This window comes from Drosophila nasuta, chromosome 3 (genome assembly GCF_023558535.2).
Source record: "Drosophila nasuta strain 15112-1781.00 chromosome 3, ASM2355853v1, whole genome shotgun sequence".
NCBI lineage: Eukaryota > Metazoa > Arthropoda > Insecta > Diptera > Drosophilidae > Drosophila > Drosophila nasuta.
In genome coordinates this window covers 6,551,944-6,568,649 of record NC_083457.1, presented here as the reverse complement: position 1 = coordinate 6,568,649, position 16,706 = coordinate 6,551,944, and the positions used below count along the sequence as shown (strand labels likewise).

Below are 16,706 nucleotides of genomic sequence, written 5' to 3'. Positions count from 1 at the left end.
GAGAACTGTAAGCAGAGATCGGTAAATCTATTTAAGAAATGCTGTGATATAACATGTGTCCCCCCAATTTCTCTCTCACAATTAATTAAACACTCGGAATTCAACTTTATTTTGAATGTTTATTACAATTGTTACAGTTTACATATCATATAGTTTTTTACCTTTTTCTTTTGTTTTTTTTTACGCACATAAGTCGAGAATTTTCATTTAAAGACTAAGATTTGTTGTTGTTCCATTTGTTGTTGTTGTGGTTGTTATCTTTATAATTATGTTTATGGGCAGGCTTAAAATCTAATAAATGTGAGTGTGTCTATTTGTTGTATGAACAACTTCAGATGCCTTTTGTTTCTTTTTGGTCTTATAAAGAGATTAGTTTTGTTTCCTCCTTTATAAACATAATTATGACATATTATATATTACTTCATATTAATTTTGTGAAGATTTTGCAAAGTAGACCATTTTTGTTGTAGTATTTGTGTATATTTAATCTGATTTTGTTACTGCAAAATCTTCTAACAAAACAAACAGTTCCATCATAGTAGACGTAGTTGGGGGAAAGGGGGACTTCCAACGCATGCAGACAATGTGCACGATTTAAGGTAGTTATATGTATTTATATATTCGTATATATTTAAGGTATTTATTTATGTATGTGATTATTTAAGGTGTGTGTGTGTGAGTATATATATGGTTTTTAATACTGGATGTGTTATTAACGTGTGCGTAATGAGGCCTTATGCTTAGATTTCGTACGATTTTCCGAATGAATTTTTTAATCATGCACATTGTTGCAACGAGAAACGTTTCGACAAAATACAATTTGACATAATGCAACTTAACGCTTAATTCTGTGCTGTTTACTGGATCATTAAAAGCTATTGTACAATCAATTTTTTCTTTTTAACAAAATAATGAACAAACTGTTATGTATCTGTGTGTGTGTGTAAACATGAGACATTAATAGTGACAATGACAGTGTGATAAAACAAATAGATAAATATATTAAACAATCAAAAAACAGAAATGGGGGACATTTAAACAACACGCTATTCATAAAGATGCTCAGTTTTTAGTTGGATTACGCCAAAAACTGAGCATTTACAAAATGGTTTTTAAACATTTAATTATAATTATTAACGATTATGTAAATTGTATTTCCTTCTTGATATATATTTATATACTATACCACAAGCAAATAACATCCCAACGCCACCACACTGTCACAATTTATAGCAACTACAATTGCCATAAATTGTTGTAAGTTTGCAGGTTTTCGATGGGTCCCAACAAATTTCGATTCGCCAAAAACAACAATCGAAACTTGTTTAGCTGCCAGTTGTAATTGTTAGTGCTTATATAAGTATAATAATTATAGTATTATATACATATATAGATATTAATTTATATATGTATATAGATTCATTATTCGACGAGTTCCATCATACAATTGACCACAAGCAGTAGCAGTTCTTATGCTTGTTTTGTTTTTCATATTGGCTTTTGGCTTTGAAAAAATAAATTAAAAATTTCCACAAGTGTGTTTGCGCAATGCTAGCTTGTTTTACGATTTCCTCTTCTCGATTTTTCCTTTGTGAGTTTTTGTGTGGCAACAAAATTTTTGTGTTTATTTTTTGAAAGCGTTGCGCATAAGCATTTTAGCAGCCGCATGCAGCTAATAAATTTCTTTTATATCATTTTATATTATTTTTTTAATAGTTTTTAAATAGGTTCATCAATTCAATTCAAGTGCCTAACAAACTTTTTTGTTCTTAACTATAAATATTAATGTGTGCAACATGCTGCAACAACATTTCTTGGCTCTCTCCTCTCGTGTCTCTCACTCTTTCTCTGTGTGACTCTCATTCTATAAGGCTATATTCAGTTATTGTTTTTAATCTCTCGTTTCTTCAATATTACTTTTGTTTAACATGGTTGAATTTTCGTTGCGCGTTGACGTGGCTCAGAATCTGTTCAATCGTTTTCTCAATTTTCAACAACAAATAAATAAAATTAATAACAGCAGTCAGCGCAATCTACGCAATGTTTTTAACAAAACAAACGACGCAAATTGCGCCCACTTGCACATAAATAAATAAATAGGATATATTAACTAATAATTTGCTATTTCAAAAAGTACTGTTTTTTGCAATGATTTCTTTCCTTTCCTTTCGATTCCAATTTGCATACAGCTTCCTTTTCCATTTTCGTTTTTCATTTACTTTAACTTTGACTTTCGCTTTTGTTTTTAAGGTTTGATTTGTGGACGGGTATTTTTAAGTTTCTTTTTTTGTTTTGTTTTGCGTTTTCATTGGCAACAAAAATTGCAATTAATAGGTTAATTTGTTTTGGCTTATTTCTTGGCATTGTTTAGGCCCAGTTCGCTTAGGATCTTCAGTGCATTGCGTGCGGCAGCATTCTGCGATTCCTCACAGCTTTTGCCAACGCCATGACAGATCTGTGGCGGACTCGTCGACAGCGTGACAATTGTTAGAAACTCATTGTGATTGCCCTTGGGATAGTCCGAGAAGTTCACCTAACAAAATAGACAATTTTGTTAAGACTGTTCGATGTGCTGTTGGGAAACAACTTACCTCAAAGTCCAACAATTTACTGAGATATATTAGCTGCTCCTTCATATGCACACCACCTCCGCCGCCACCATCAGCACCGCCACCAGCAGCGCCGCCACCGCCACCGCCACTTGCATTGCTGCTGTTGCTGCTGACGCCGCTTGTGTTGCTGCCAGTGGAAGTATTCAGTGTGCTCTCACTGCCATTGACAGCTTCATTTGCATTTGACTCGCTGCTCCTGCTACTGCTGCTATTACTACTGCTATTATTGTTGTTGTTGCTGCTGCTGGTTTCCTCTGTTGCTGTAGCTTCTGTTCTGGCTTCCTTTTCCTTGACTGGTTCCGTTTTTTTCTTTCACAACGACCACATCTTTTTTCTTGGCTGCTGCAAAAAAAAGAATTCGTTAAGTAAATTAACAGCAATTGTTTCGTTGTCAGCTTACGTTTCTTGTTCTGACGTAGAATTAAGATGCCGGGCACAGGACCAGCTGGCGTAGAGACCATTGGCACCTCCAGCACTGCAGCTGGCTCCGCTGCAGCCGTATTAGCCACATTATTGTCCAAGGCTCCGTGCTCTGCATCGCCATTGCTTGGCTCCGTTGATTCCAGCAACTCTAGCAGCGCTGAATACAAGTAAATAAATTAATTGAACGTTCAATAAGCTATCAATAAATGGGTATTTGTTACCTTGCGCCGCATTGCGTTTTGCCAGCTTTTTGCTGTTGCCCGTGCCTCGGGCAGTGCTGCCACTGGCAGACACCTCCATGACGAATTCCCTGCGCCTAGATGACTCATTGCCGTTCTTGGCAATCAGCTCGAAGATGGGCTCCTTTTCCTTGCGCGTCTGCTGCAGCTGTATGAGCTTTGTGATGGGATTCTCAGCGTCATCAAGCTCAACAACTGGTTTCTCCTTCTCCTTCAAAGCAACGCTGAGGCGTTTACGTCGCTCTGGTTTGCCCAGCGGTGTTACAGCAGCCGCAGCAGCTGCAATGCCAGCAACAGCTGCCACAGCTGCCGCACTCACAGCTCCTCCCTTGCCGGGCGTCTTCAGTTTGGTCCGCTTGATGGGCGTCTGTTTCGTTGGAGTCAACGGCGGCAGTTTCTGCAATTCACTGAGCATCTTTTCAGCCGCCCGCTTTTTGGACAACTTCTTGCCATTGCCCTCGCCCTCGGTGACAATGGAGCCCACAATGCAGGCCGTTATAAAGTTTTTCATGTGCGCTGGTCCCTCTTCGCGCAACACCTTGAAATGTACCGTCATGTTGCGCTTGATGCCGATCTCGTGCACCTGCGAGATGGGTGACTTCTTGTCGCCTTCGTCCATTGAATCGTCCAGCGCCTCAGCCGATGTGCTGTTTGATTGCGTCTTCAACACTTGCAAAGCTCGTGCCGCCGCATCGTGCTTCGCCTGCTGCAATGTGCGTCCAATGCCCACGAACTTTTGCTTGCCCACGAACAGCGTGATCTTGCTGGGCGTCACCGGCAGTGGTGGCGCATACGGTCCATGTGGTCCGGCCAGCATATGTGGCCCCAGTGATGGCGCCAGCGCATAGCGCGACTGATACTTGGCTGGATACGGACGCTGTGGTCCATAGATGCCACGCTGTGCGGGCAGCGCGACATGTGGATGATGGGGATGCATGGGCGGTGCAGCTAGCACATAGCCACCCCCAGCAGCATTGGCGTTACGGCGCAAAGCATAAGGCGGTGGTGGCGGTGGCGTGGGTAAGCCTGCCGCTGGCGTTGGCAGCAATGGTGTGGCATATTCCGGTGGCAGCATGGCATCCGCTGGTGGCATTTGCGTCGGATCCAGCACATAGTAGGTGCGTTGGCCCAGCTTCATGGCCAGCGCATTCAACTCAACGGTGGGCGTAATGTGTGTGCGCGAGGAGCTGCCTTCGTCGTTACGTCGTATCTTCGGCGGCGGATGCTTGTATTTGGTTTCCTCGATGGCCTTCGAGGCCGCCAAATGTTGCGCCTTTTTAATCTTAAAGCCATCTGCCGAATACTCCTCCTCACCCAGCTTCAAAGTCACCGTGAACGTCTTGCAATGTGCCGGACCACGTTCACTCGTCAAGCGATACTGATGTGTGATCTACAAGAGTAAACAAGTCAGTTATAGTAGACAGTGTAAAAGTATATTAGCTCACCTTGTTATATCTGGCTAGTTCGTTGACCAAGCACATAGGCGTCTTGTCCTTGGAATTGCGTGCAGCGCTACTGTCCTCATTGGGCAGATTGCCCGCCGCATCAATGTGTTCTGTACTGCTGTTGCAATCCTCGGCCAATGGCAACGGATCACAGTTGTCTGGCGTCTCCACTGCAGGCAACTCGCAAATCTCCTCGCTGGCAATGACAATGTTGTCGCCATTGCTGTTTCTACAGCTGCCCACAATCCTCAGTGTGGTGGTGGGCAGCGCGTGCTCCGTGGCAGCAACAACTGTTGGTGCTGCGGTCACAGCAACTGTCACTGCTGTTGCCTCCGTAGCGACAGTTGCTGCTTGGCCATTGCTCTTGCCAGCATTGCGATATGTGTTCTGTAGTATTTGTTTGGGTGCATGCTGTGCATAGTTGTTGCTGTTGTTGTTGTGGTTGCCTGCGTTGTTGTTGTTGTTGTTGTACTTGGAAGGCTTTGCTGCGCTGAGATAGTAATGTTGCTTGTTGCTCAACACTGTGGGTGGCGGTGGAGGCGGCGCCTGTGCAGCATAGCTGCCCATGTGTGCCATGTGAGTGTGATGCGGTGGCAGTTGACTGTATGCAATCCCAGCCGGATTGGGTGCCATGTGATTGTAGGCCTGTGGAGGAGGTGGCGGTTTTGTTAGGTGGCCATTGGTTGTGTTGAGATGCTGATGTTGTTGCCGTATCTTTTGCATTTGATTATTATTGCTGTTGTTATTGTGGCTGTGGCTGTTGTTGTTATTGTGATACGCGGCATTCGATTGTTGCGGCGGCGGCGGCTGTTGCTGCTGGGCGAGATGATGCTGATGAAGATGATGATTTAGCCTGCAAAATGGGTAAGCTAAATTAATAGGGATACTCTTGCAGATACATATAATTCGCTTAATGTTTTAAACTTTCAACTATTAAAAGCCATAATCCGTTGGCATGTTGAGCACATTTCCAATGCTCGAGCGCACACAAAAGTCCGTCCACATATAAACTGGCATATTGAGTGACCATCGAAAGCAGCAAAAAAAAAAATAAAAACGAAAACAACAAAACAAAACAAGGTTCACCCTTTAAGTTCTCTGGCCCCTAGCAAAAAAGTGTGTGTGGCAATTGTTGTTGTTGTTGTTGTTGTTGTTGCTGCTTCTGCTGCAGCGACAAACAGACAACAGCGGTAAAGCTTGAACAATAGGATGAAATGCCTAACAAAGCACAAAAGCCGCATTCTTTTTTACGCATCGTGTCATTTTTCGCCAACTGTCAGTTTCAATTGAGACACGCACCTTTTACCAACGATGGACAGGGAGAAAGGGGTAGAGGGAAAGGGAGATCTTAACTTGCTAGAAATCCTTGGAATCCTTTTTCAGCATCTTAGCCAATAAACGTATGAGTTACACGACAACAAAGTTGGTTTTTAATCAGTAAATCTAATTAAATTGGCTTAACAAAATGCTAATCCAAATTAGAATTATTCAGCAAAAGTATTTCTTATGATAATATAAAGATTTTTTAATTTTAAAAGGTATTCTTTGATATATTCAAATTATTTCATTTTCATTGTGAAATATATTCCTCGATATATTTCAAATATTATTTCATTGCATTGCGAAATATATTCCTTAATATTTTTAATATCACTTTAATGTGCAAATATTTATTTTGTTCCATGCGGCAACTTTAACAATCACGAGAAAACTGCAGTTAACTGCAAAATGAAACAGTTCCTTGTTATATTTAGCGGATATTTTAACAATTATTATGATTTAACAGATGTCCAATAAGTGTTTTCTACATTAAATATTTCACAAATTGTTTAATATTTCATTGATCTAAACTGCATATTGTTTTAATGCATTTTATTGGAATGAATTCTTTCCTTCACATAGCAGAAATTATTAAATAACTTCTATCAAAATTAGTTTGATATGAATTTAATTCATTTAGTGCACATTAATATGTTCATTTGAAGCACTAATTCACTAATTTAATGAAATGAATGAATTCAGCAATGTGGAATGGACACAACATCTGCAGCACTAACAAGACTTTTTCACATACTCAACGCTAAAGATTGGAATATTATGTTATGTCTAACAAATCTTTGGCACGAATATCCGAGGAATATTGATGAACAAAAAGTACGTAGAATTTATGATACGAGTTAAAGGAAAAAGCGATCCGCGTTGCGAGCGCGAGACTAATGGCGACTGAAGACTGAAGAGCAACTGAAACTATTTTGTTTGCTTGGAGCTTGAGAGCGAAACATCTGATTGCAGACAAAAGGCGACAAAAGTGAGAAGAGAACTGAGAACTGAACTGGACGAGAGGCAGATCCTTCACGAACGTCAAGGATAATTGCAGCCGCTGTAGCTGTTGCTATCGTTTGCTGTTGTTGTTGTTGCTGTTGCTACTGATGTTGCTTGTGCTGTGGCAGAAGTAAACCCGTTATCGAGCGGAAGTCATGCTGAGCGCTAAAAGAACAAAGAGCCACTGAAATTATAATTTATGAGTTGAGAAAATGGGATGATGAGTCTCACAGGCGATTGTCAGTGACAGGAATTAACATAATTGCCGCAACGTATAAAAGGCCTAGACATGACGGCAGCAGCGATAGCGACAGCGGCAGCGAACGTCGCCAAAAGGGGCGACATCACCCAAAGCTAAACACAAATCAAGCGTTCCTCTCGATCTTTCTAAACTCTGATCTTACCGTCCATGATGAGCATCGCGTTGCTGCTGTGGCGCCTGTTGCTGCTGCTGTTGTTGTTGCTGCTGTGATGCAACTGTTGCTGCCGCGAGTGCTCCCAAATGCTGCTCCATGCCTGCAGCATGTGGATGTGGCGCATGCGGTGGCATCGCCATGTGACTGTGATGGTGTCCAGCGCGGAGATGCGGCGCTGCCCGCGTCGCATGCACATGATGTTGCATCTTGTTAAGCAGCTGCAATTGAAATAGGGGGGAAGGGAGGACGTTAACAACAATGCTAAACAAAGCAAATATTATTATTGGACATACAAAAGGGGCAAAGGCAGCAGACAAACGGTGTCTCTTTGTCCAACGATTGTTCGTCACTTTCAGCGAACATGCAACGAAGAAAAACTGCATTCAAATGCATTCCAAACATTGAGAGAGAGGTGAGGTGAGAGGAGAGAGACAAGAGACGTGCCTAAATCAAATTGTGACAGGCAGCGGCGAACGGCGGTCAAAAGGGGCTGAGAGCAACCACCAAGAAATTAAGGCTAGCTAAAAAATTGTACATCGTTTATATCCCTCTCTCTTCTTGAATTACCTAAAGAGTATGTTGCACTTTTCTAGTTTTTTGCTTGAAATTCGATAAAATGCAGCTGCATTTTGCGATATTGGAATTATAATCAGGTTTTGCGCTTCTTTTTTTGGTGCATTGAACCTACATTCGGCCCCTTTCGTCTACGCCACTGCGCAATGCGAGTTTTATGGCATAACAGCAGTGTCTCGATTTATTTGCATTTGTGTTTGTGTATTTTGTATTGATGCCGCGCACTCACCTTCTTGGTCTTGCTGTTCGCAGTGCGAAATGTATTTTTGTATTCTGTATTTTATTTAGTTCGTATGCAGAAGGGCAAACGCAGCAATGGGAACACACATTGAATCGAATTCCAAATTCTAGCAGAGATAGAACCACACTTTATAGGTGACAATGACAACGACAGCGGCGACGGCGACGACGACAGCGAGTTTTTCTCCTTTTTTTCAGCTTTAGTTAGGCTTATTTTGGAAGGACTTAAACGACACTTTAGAACTACTTTAACACTTAAATTAAGTTGATGAACGTGTAGGGCTAGGTTTTAACTTTAGTTTAGCATTGTTATTTGTTATGTATTCTTAATTTATTAACGTGCGGCCGTAAGTTGCACTGTGGCTGTGGATGAAACTCGGAAAATAATAATGGCATTTAGGTAAAGCGGGAAGCGGGGTGTGTTGCGCATTGCAGTGTTGCGAAGTGCAGAATTCGCTGCTGTACATTAACAGTGTTAGCAGATAGTAACAGTGCCATTTTGAGTTAAAAAATAAAAAGGTTTTTGAAATTGAATATTTTATTACATTGTTTTTTTTTAAATAACTAAATTTTATAAGAAGTACAGTCAGAAAAAAATATATTCGAAACTAAGATTTATTTATAAACAAAAATAATAATACCACTTCAAACCATCTCTTTGTTATTATCGTTTGGGGTATCTCCGCGTAAAAACGTTAAATATGTAGTATAATTTACAAAATAATAAATTTCACACTGGGTGTTTTTAATGAGTGAGATGATACATCAGCTCGTACATCCATTTAGGTTGGTCATAGGGAACCATATGACCCGCATTTCGAACTAAAACTTCAATCAGATTACCCGCTTGCTTCACATAACCCGCCAATTCTCCATCAACCCGCCAGATTTTCCGTGGCGCAATCTTGTAGTAATCGGCGTCTGAAAACTTCAACAGTTTAAGATAGTTGCGTGTCAGGGGATACGCGATAATGACATCCAATTGTCCGCTGTACATGCAGATGGGATAATATTCCAATAGCTCCTCAATCCAAGATGCTACACTGTCCATAAAATCTTCCATCAGGTAATGCTTCACCTTATTCTCCTTATCCATGTTGTGAAAGGTGAGATTGCCCACATGAATCGCACGACGAGTTACGCCAGATTGCAAAAAATTGCCCAACTTGGTGAAAGAGTTATCATCATGGGCCTGTAAATAATTGTAGAACCAATCAAAGCCCGTTAGGTTCTTGAATATTGAACCTTTGTCCAAATCTCCCAGGATCAAAGAGTCATATATCTTAAATGCACCGACCATATCCTTATTTCGAATGCATTCCTCTGCGGTTGCCTCGACTGCATGAAAACCCGCCCGGCCGTTGTCATCGATCAGTCCCAACTGATAAAGATAGTCTCCATATTTGAGCTGGTTCACCGGATCCGACAATCCATTGCCAATGGCCATGCCCCTCAAAGGAATGTGCATTCCCATGAAGCCGCGAGACTTCTGCGCTCTGTGGATGTGATAGGCTAAGGCCGGCACATATTTTCCAGCATAAGATTCGCCTGTGACCCAGAAGCCCGATGAGTTGCTCCAATCAAAGAGCTCATAGAGCTGCTTCAAGGCCTCATGCAAATCCCGACCCACATCGTCTTCATTACGTGCATAACCCTGCTCCTGGTCGGTGAAACTGAATCCTGTGCCAACGGGACTATCGATAAAGATCGTATTGTGAGTCTTGCTCCAGCTGTACTTGCGCTTTTGCAATTTGCCCTCGGAGTGCAATTTCAGTGGACCATTCTCCATGAACAAACCAATCATGGAGGATGCCCCGGGTCCGCCTTGCAGCCAGAGCACAACAGGAGCATTTTCCGGCTGCTGCTCAGCGGGAAAATACCAAAAGAACAGATTGGAATTGTAGGTACTGTTTACAGTCAAAAAACCCGCATAGCTTTTGACGTTGAGGAACTGTTTGCCCCTGACACTAACCATACTTTGAATATCCTCCTTGGACAATGAATGGTTTCTCATCAGTGGTGTTACGAAAAGAGCTTCGCCAGGATCAATGCCATCGTCGTAATAGCTAAAGGGCGGATACGGATGCATTAGGCTACTGCGATAAGTCGTCTCTATTGAGTAAGCAGCTGCACATACGACAGCCGCTATAATTGCAAATATTTCGCATTCGTAATTCCTCATTTTGTAACGACAGTTTTATCTTTAACCCTGTTGCGGTTAGTGTATGTTGTAAAATACGAATATTTTAAAGAACACTTTAGTCACTATAATTATAAAAGCACTTTAATTTTGGTATTTGTTCTATTGTTACTAGTTTGACTGTCAAGCTACGAATAACTATAACATCAATCATAGCTCCAATTTATACAAATGCGCATCATTCTATTTTTCAATTTAAGCGTTTGCCAATCGATTCCCTGTCCTCAAATTTCGATTAGTTTTGAATGTTATAGACTATTTCCACTGCACCAAAAAAACCTCGGTTTTTTCCGTTCAGGTCGAATGTTATAGCCTCTTTCCACCGCACGGTTTTCTTTGGTTTTCTTTGGTTTTTTCACGTTCAGGCCGAATGTTACGTTCGCCCCATGTAAAAACCCATAAGAAAAAAACGTCGGTTTTTCTACGTTCGCGAGCTACGTAGAAATAGCGAACGCACTTTTTGGGTAATTATGCGATATTTTGATCGATATGACAACGAAAAAGAGCTCACCACTAACAAAACAGCTGACATTAAAGTGCGCCAAGGTATGAAAATATAAAAATTAAAATTTTATTTTGCTTTTTAAAGCAAATTTTGTATATTTTAGATGAGCCAAAAAAACTCGAAAGCCATCAATATCGTGGAGTGGCATCCACGAGGCTATGTTGTTCGAGTTATGGGAGGATATATGTAGTGCCTTTTTTGGCCAATCCACAAAGGCTCCACAAGGGTGCCAAACTCCTCCCTATTAATTCGAAAATTATCTTAAAAAAATGATTCGTTGTTTCCAGGAACATCGCGCTCCCAAAAACACCCATGCTGTTGCTAAAAAGTAAATGTATTTATGTAAATATTACATTGCTGCCAGCAAATCTACTTATGTACATAGCCCCAAACTGATGGCGATTTCTTTACTATTGGCAATGGCCTATACTCTATACTCCGCTAATTTTCCCTCCACTTCGTCAAAATCCTCATAAAAATCCTGCAATTTAATAAAATTTTCCATTTTAAAATGCGCGTGCTGTTTTTTGAATTGTTCGCCAACTCGTGTTTACATTTGAACAGCTGACATTTCAGAGCGGCCATATTGAGAATTTTACCGTTGCCCATATTTCTCGGTTCGTGCAGATGGAAACCCCGAAACGGGACTTTAAAAAACGTAGAAAAACTGAGTGAGGTGGAAAGAGGCTATTACGTTCGTCCCATGTAAGAACCCATAAGAAAAAAAAGTCAGTTCGAAAAGTAAAAAAAACTGAGTGCACTGGTTATACGAGTGCGGCATTTCTACTGTTTCAGGTCTGGTCACACTAACAGCTGGCTCAGCATTCAACCAGTAAAAATGGCTGCTGCAACATCGTAATTGTTTATTTGTTAAAAAATAGAAAATACCCAAGTGTAGTGTATATAGCAGTCTAACTGAAGCTGTAAAAGAGTGCGCCCGCTACGAATCATTCCAGCAACACGCAACATTCCAGACGTCCAACATGTCGCGCTCGCACAACAATGAGATCAACAACAGCACTCGCAGTATTTACATTTGCTATGTGATTTGCATCCTTTGGAGTTACTGCTGCAATCTAGTTGCATCTGTTTCCGTAACCGAGGTAAATTCTTAGCAAATAGAAAAATCAAGAGCGAGTGAAACATATGTTTTCCGCCTTAAATGGGTACACAGATGTTTTGTATATTGATTTTGTATTATGACGTCACAAACCGTATGCAAACAAAAGTGTACAATGAGTGTGTATGTGTGAGTGTGTGTGTATTTATACTTGCTCCCGTGGCATATTTTTAAAAATATGCGTCAATAAATATATGCTGATTAACGTATCGTATTGTAGAATCAAAGTGCGCAACGTTACCTGCCTAATGTTGCCTTGGGCGATGAACAGCTCAAGCAGATGATCAAAGGCGTCGGAGCAGCGGATGCCAATTGGCGACAACGCGCCAAACCAGAAGTAACCGATGTGAAGACTGAGTTGGCCAAATTGAATACCAGTAAGTAACCGCAGGGCATTTCCAGTCTCCAACCTTTCTCATTTCACCTAACTTGGCTTTTAGCCTATGTGTATCAGAATGATTGGCCAGCGAATGATGTGAAACTGGGAGCAGTGACCGCAGTCAGCTTGGATGGAGCTGGCCATGTTGTCATCTTTCATCGCGTCGATCGCATCTGGAATTCCATAACATTTAACAACTCGCATGTGTATCAAGAACGTAACAAGGGACCCATTAAACAGAACACCGTGTTGGGTCTTGAGCCCGAGACCGGCAAAGTGCTCTACGAATGGGGTAAAAATTTGTAAGTAATAATACTATAATAATTAAGCTTGAATCGGTCTAATTTTCTATACATCGACACAGCTTTTACATGCCACATGGTCTGACCATTGATCCAGAGGAGAATGTCTGGGTCACCGATGTTGCCTTGCACCAGGTCTTCAAATTTCCGCCACGCGGCGTTGGTGGCCAACCTCTTCTTAGTTTGGGCACCGCCTTCCAGCCCGGTGCGGGTAAAAGGAAGTTCTGTAAGCCAACTGCCGTTGCTGTGCTCAACAATGGTGACTTCTTTGTGGCCGATGGCTATTGCAATTCACGCATTGTGAAATACTCGAAGGAGGGCGAACAAATCTTGGTCTGGGGACAAAATTCCTTCAGTGGCTACTCGTATGACGTTTCACCTGTCAATTTCTTTGCCATTCCGCATGCTTTAACTCTGGTGCCCGAGCTGGAGCTGCTGTGTGCCGCTGATCGTGAAAATGGACGAGTGCAGTGCTTTTACTCAAACAATGGCAGCTTCCATTCGCAATACCACAATCCACTGATTGGCGATCGTCTGTTCAGCATGGCCTATACACCATCAGCTGGTAAGTTGCAAATTACTTGTTTTTATATGAAATACATAAACCTTGCCCGTTTAAACAGGTGGTCAGTTAGTGATTGTGAATGGACCCACCGGCGAGTTGGGAATTTCACCTCAGCACTACAACGAAGTGCATGGCTTTGTCATGAGCATGCGCACCAGTAAACTCATCTCCAAATTCGGACCCAATAACTTGGAATTTCAGAATCCACACGACGTTGCTGTCACAGCCGATGGCAATGCAATCTACGTAGCTGAATTGAATCCGATGCGCATACACAAATTTGTGCACAAATCGCTGGCCAAGCCGATGTCGCTCTCGGTGCAGAAGATGAGCAGCGGTGAGAGTGAGACGTCAGTAATGACGGCGTCCACGTCCTCAACGCGACATCATCCCAGTGGCAAGGCCATATTGGTGGCATCCCTGATGCTGCTGTTTGCTGGCTCTACATTTGTGCTGGCGCTGATTATGGCACGTCGACGCAAACGAGGTAATCAAGCGACGACCAGCGCAATGCCACCTAGTGATTTGGTTTATCGCAAGCTGGCTGCGTCCAATCAAAGTCTGTGCTAACTCTCTAACAACTCGAATCATTTCTCCAGTTCTCATATGTATTAGTTGTCTATACTGTGCTTATAAAACTTACTACATTTAAGTTGCGTGTTCGTGATTAGTTTCAACATTACCTTTTGTTGTGAGTTCTTTTGAACAGTATTGCATTCCTCTGGCATCTACATAATCTCATTGTTATGTGCATTATGACTTTATACTATATACATAAACATATATATTTTATACAAAATACACATACACAAATCTATACAAAAACTAATGAATAATTATTCTCGTTAAGTGTGTTTATTGTTTTTTTTATTTCCATTTCAAAAATTGCAGCGAATGAATGAACGTATTTTTAATCGCATGTACATAATGACTGCATGTACATAAACAAAATGTATTATTCTTTGTGTAATCCCATAATTTTCCTAATCCTAAAAAAAATAATTATGTCCTTTGCTGCGGATCTCAACAGGTTGCCTACCATTTGGCACACATAGTCGCCGGCATGCTTGGGAGAAGAGCGAGGGCTTTAAACTTGGTGGCCTGCTGGATCGCAATGGCTTCGAGAAGCTCGATCAGAATGCCAGCGATGAGGAGCAGGAGCAACAGGAGACGACAACGCTCTCGCAGCAGTACGCCTAGAGAGCGGCAGCCTGACGTACACCAGGACCAAGAGACTTATCTATTTTATAAACATTCCTAGTTCTTAGTAGTTCTAAAATACCTCACAGTGAATTTATAGCTATGTTTTTAAATATGTGTTTTCTATGCTTTTACGATTGTGACTGTGTATTATACTTTTTCTGACCATTCCACAAAGAGCCAACCTTTGCCAAATTGACAATTTAAGTACACAATATATATGCAGACATATGGATTTATGTGTAATCATTTTGTAGTGCTGATTGAAGAAATCGTTTTGTCGTCGGTGGTCGTTATTGATAAAACTTAACTACATTTCGGTTCGATTTCGATATAAATATATATACTATATACTATATAGATAGATATATTGCAACTTATCGTCTAATAAGGCCCCTCTGTGGCAGATATTCCAATGGATGCAATTAAACAACCTGCGACATGAATCCTTCGTTCTCTTCCGTTACAATTGCATCAATGTTATAGAATATAGCATGCATGAAGATGACAAAGCAGGAAGCACCTAGTGTCCAGAATAATACGGCGCCAGCTCCGACCAGGAACAGCAGAGGTGCCGCACACAAATTGATACCGACAATTTGTTGCTTCGGCGATATCGTGTGTCCAAGAAGCGTTACGTTCGAGTTCTTTGTACGAATCCTATGACAACCATAAGCAACGCCCGCCACGACAAACAATGTAAGCGGCGACGTAATCCTAACAAAATGCATTTGTTTAAACAGTTGTTATACAGATCGCATAACTAATAGATCGATGTGTACTTACAGACAGTATATCATTAGCACAATGAATACAAATATGTAATTGCTTTGGAAATAAGATAGATTCCGCATAATACGATTGTTTAGACGTTGCATGCTGACAGCTGTCTTAAAATTTCCAATGTTGAAGAACACTGTCCATGGACGCAACGACCGTCGTACTGTGTGTATCAATTCCAAAGGAGAGGGTAAATTTTGAAGTGAGGGTATGCTGGAAATAGGAAAAACATTAGAACAATTATGATGATAAAGCTACAGTCGAATGTACTATATCCTGATAACCACTTTCATACAATTTATAAAACAGTCTCAGATGAACGAATTAAGTAACGACAATCGTAATTAAGATTGATAAGCTACGGTAGCTATGATACGCCTTAATTATTTTTGGATAATGAACTTTAATAAACTGTGGCCCATAAACGATATTTACAAATATGTACTTAATCAAGAACAATTTAGATGAGGGTATTGTGCATTTCCTAATTTAAACATTAAGCAAGGGGTGAAATCAAGCAAGGTCAAATTCTAAATAAGAATAATTTGTGTAGCACTCTCAGAAGATTGTTCCTTATACACGGATATACTATCTTAGAATACTACTTCCCCCCCCAAGGCTATAGGATATATTGTGTTGTTTGTGTAATACGCACTTCTGTAGATCCCATTTTGTTGTCTGGCCACCAGCTGCCCGAGGCGGCACCTCCATCTCTCTCCACTGACATCAATGCTTGTTTCCGTCATGTCTTCGCTGCCTTTTGTCGTCCAAATTGATGACGCGTCGTTAACACTTATGGTTTACTGCGTCGACCTCTTGTTCTTGCTCGTGGTCTTTAGCTGCACAAGTTTTCGGTATTCTGCTCCGGTTCCGATTGATAAATTAGCTTTTATCGGTAGCGGATGCTGCACAAAAAAATGGGATCTGACGTGTTCCAAATTTGTGTTGACGGTTCACAATTTGAATTACATTGGCTTCCACGCCATACGAGCAGTCAGGCGAGTGCAATGCTGTTATTGTTTAACACATACTATTAATTTTTTGTACACAAATTTTACCCAAATCTGATATTATTGTTTCAAAGACACAAACAAAAAGCAACAACTTACTCTGATGTGGCAGTAGTGCTAGCTCGACAACTCTAACAACGACAACCACAGCAATGAGAGCCCTGTTGAAAACAGCTGAGAGTCACCTGCCATTGTTCAACACTGTTCAGAAGCAGAGCGCCTAAATTATACTCGTTTTGAAAAGGTATCGAACCTTCAAACTGTTGCAATTGAAGGAAAAAGTACTCACTTTAGTTTTTTATCGAGGTCTCTCGGTTTACACTTTTAAATAGAATGTGACTCCATTTTTTTTGGTAGCCATTATATATTTGTAGC

The 16,706-nt window shown here is 41.1% G+C and overlaps 4 protein-coding genes across 5 annotated transcripts; 1 reads left to right on the top strand and 3 right to left on the bottom strand.

The window, feature by feature from the left end:
* Positions 1-81: 81 nt before the first annotated feature.
* LOC132789322 (maternal effect protein staufen) lies at positions 82-8,660 on the bottom strand. Its single transcript, XM_060797256.1, is given in 8 exon segments — positions 82-2,533; positions 2,592-2,903; positions 2,905-2,954; positions 3,013-3,192; positions 3,257-4,664; positions 4,720-5,572; positions 7,446-7,675; positions 8,260-8,660. Coding segments are annotated over 7 exon segments (3,204 nt in total). The 5' UTR covers positions 7,664-7,675; positions 8,260-8,660; the 3' UTR covers positions 82-2,350.
* Positions 8,661-8,903: 243 nt separating this feature from the next.
* Positions 8,904-10,614, bottom strand: LOC132793007 (venom serine carboxypeptidase-like). Its single transcript, XM_060802564.1, has one exon. The coding sequence runs from the start codon at positions 10,450-10,452 to the stop codon at positions 9,016-9,018; it is 1,437 nt and encodes a 478-aa protein (XP_060658547.1). The 5' UTR covers positions 10,453-10,614; the 3' UTR covers positions 8,904-9,015.
* A 1,157-nt stretch (positions 10,615-11,771) lies between these two features.
* On the top strand, positions 11,772-14,750 carry LOC132788895 (peptidyl-alpha-hydroxyglycine alpha-amidating lyase 1). 2 transcript variants are annotated; one of them, XM_060796556.1, is made up of 6 exons: positions 11,772-12,078; positions 12,316-12,472; positions 12,536-12,776; positions 12,839-13,341; positions 13,400-13,828; positions 14,372-14,750. In XM_060796556.1, exons 1-6 carry the CDS (start codon positions 11,959-11,961, stop codon positions 14,539-14,541), a joined length of 1,620 nt encoding a protein of 539 aa, XP_060652539.1. In that variant the 5' UTR covers positions 11,772-11,958; the 3' UTR covers positions 14,542-14,750. The 2 variants fall into 2 exon arrangements, with proteins under 2 accessions (XP_060652539.1, XP_060652540.1); XM_060796557.1 differs by lacking the exon at positions 14,372-14,750 and adding an exon at positions 14,233-14,258.
* A 10-nt stretch (positions 14,751-14,760) lies between these two features.
* LOC132788896 (prenylated Rab acceptor protein 1) lies at positions 14,761-16,424 on the bottom strand. The gene is made up of 3 exons (XM_060796559.1): positions 15,977-16,424; positions 15,328-15,534; positions 14,761-15,258 (listed from the first exon to the last, which is right to left on the bottom strand). The coding sequence occupies exons 1-3, from the start codon at positions 16,030-16,032 to the stop codon at positions 14,967-14,969; spliced, it is 555 nt and encodes a 184-aa protein (XP_060652542.1). The 5' UTR covers positions 16,033-16,424; the 3' UTR covers positions 14,761-14,966.
* Between the last annotated feature and the right edge of the window lie 282 nt (positions 16,425-16,706).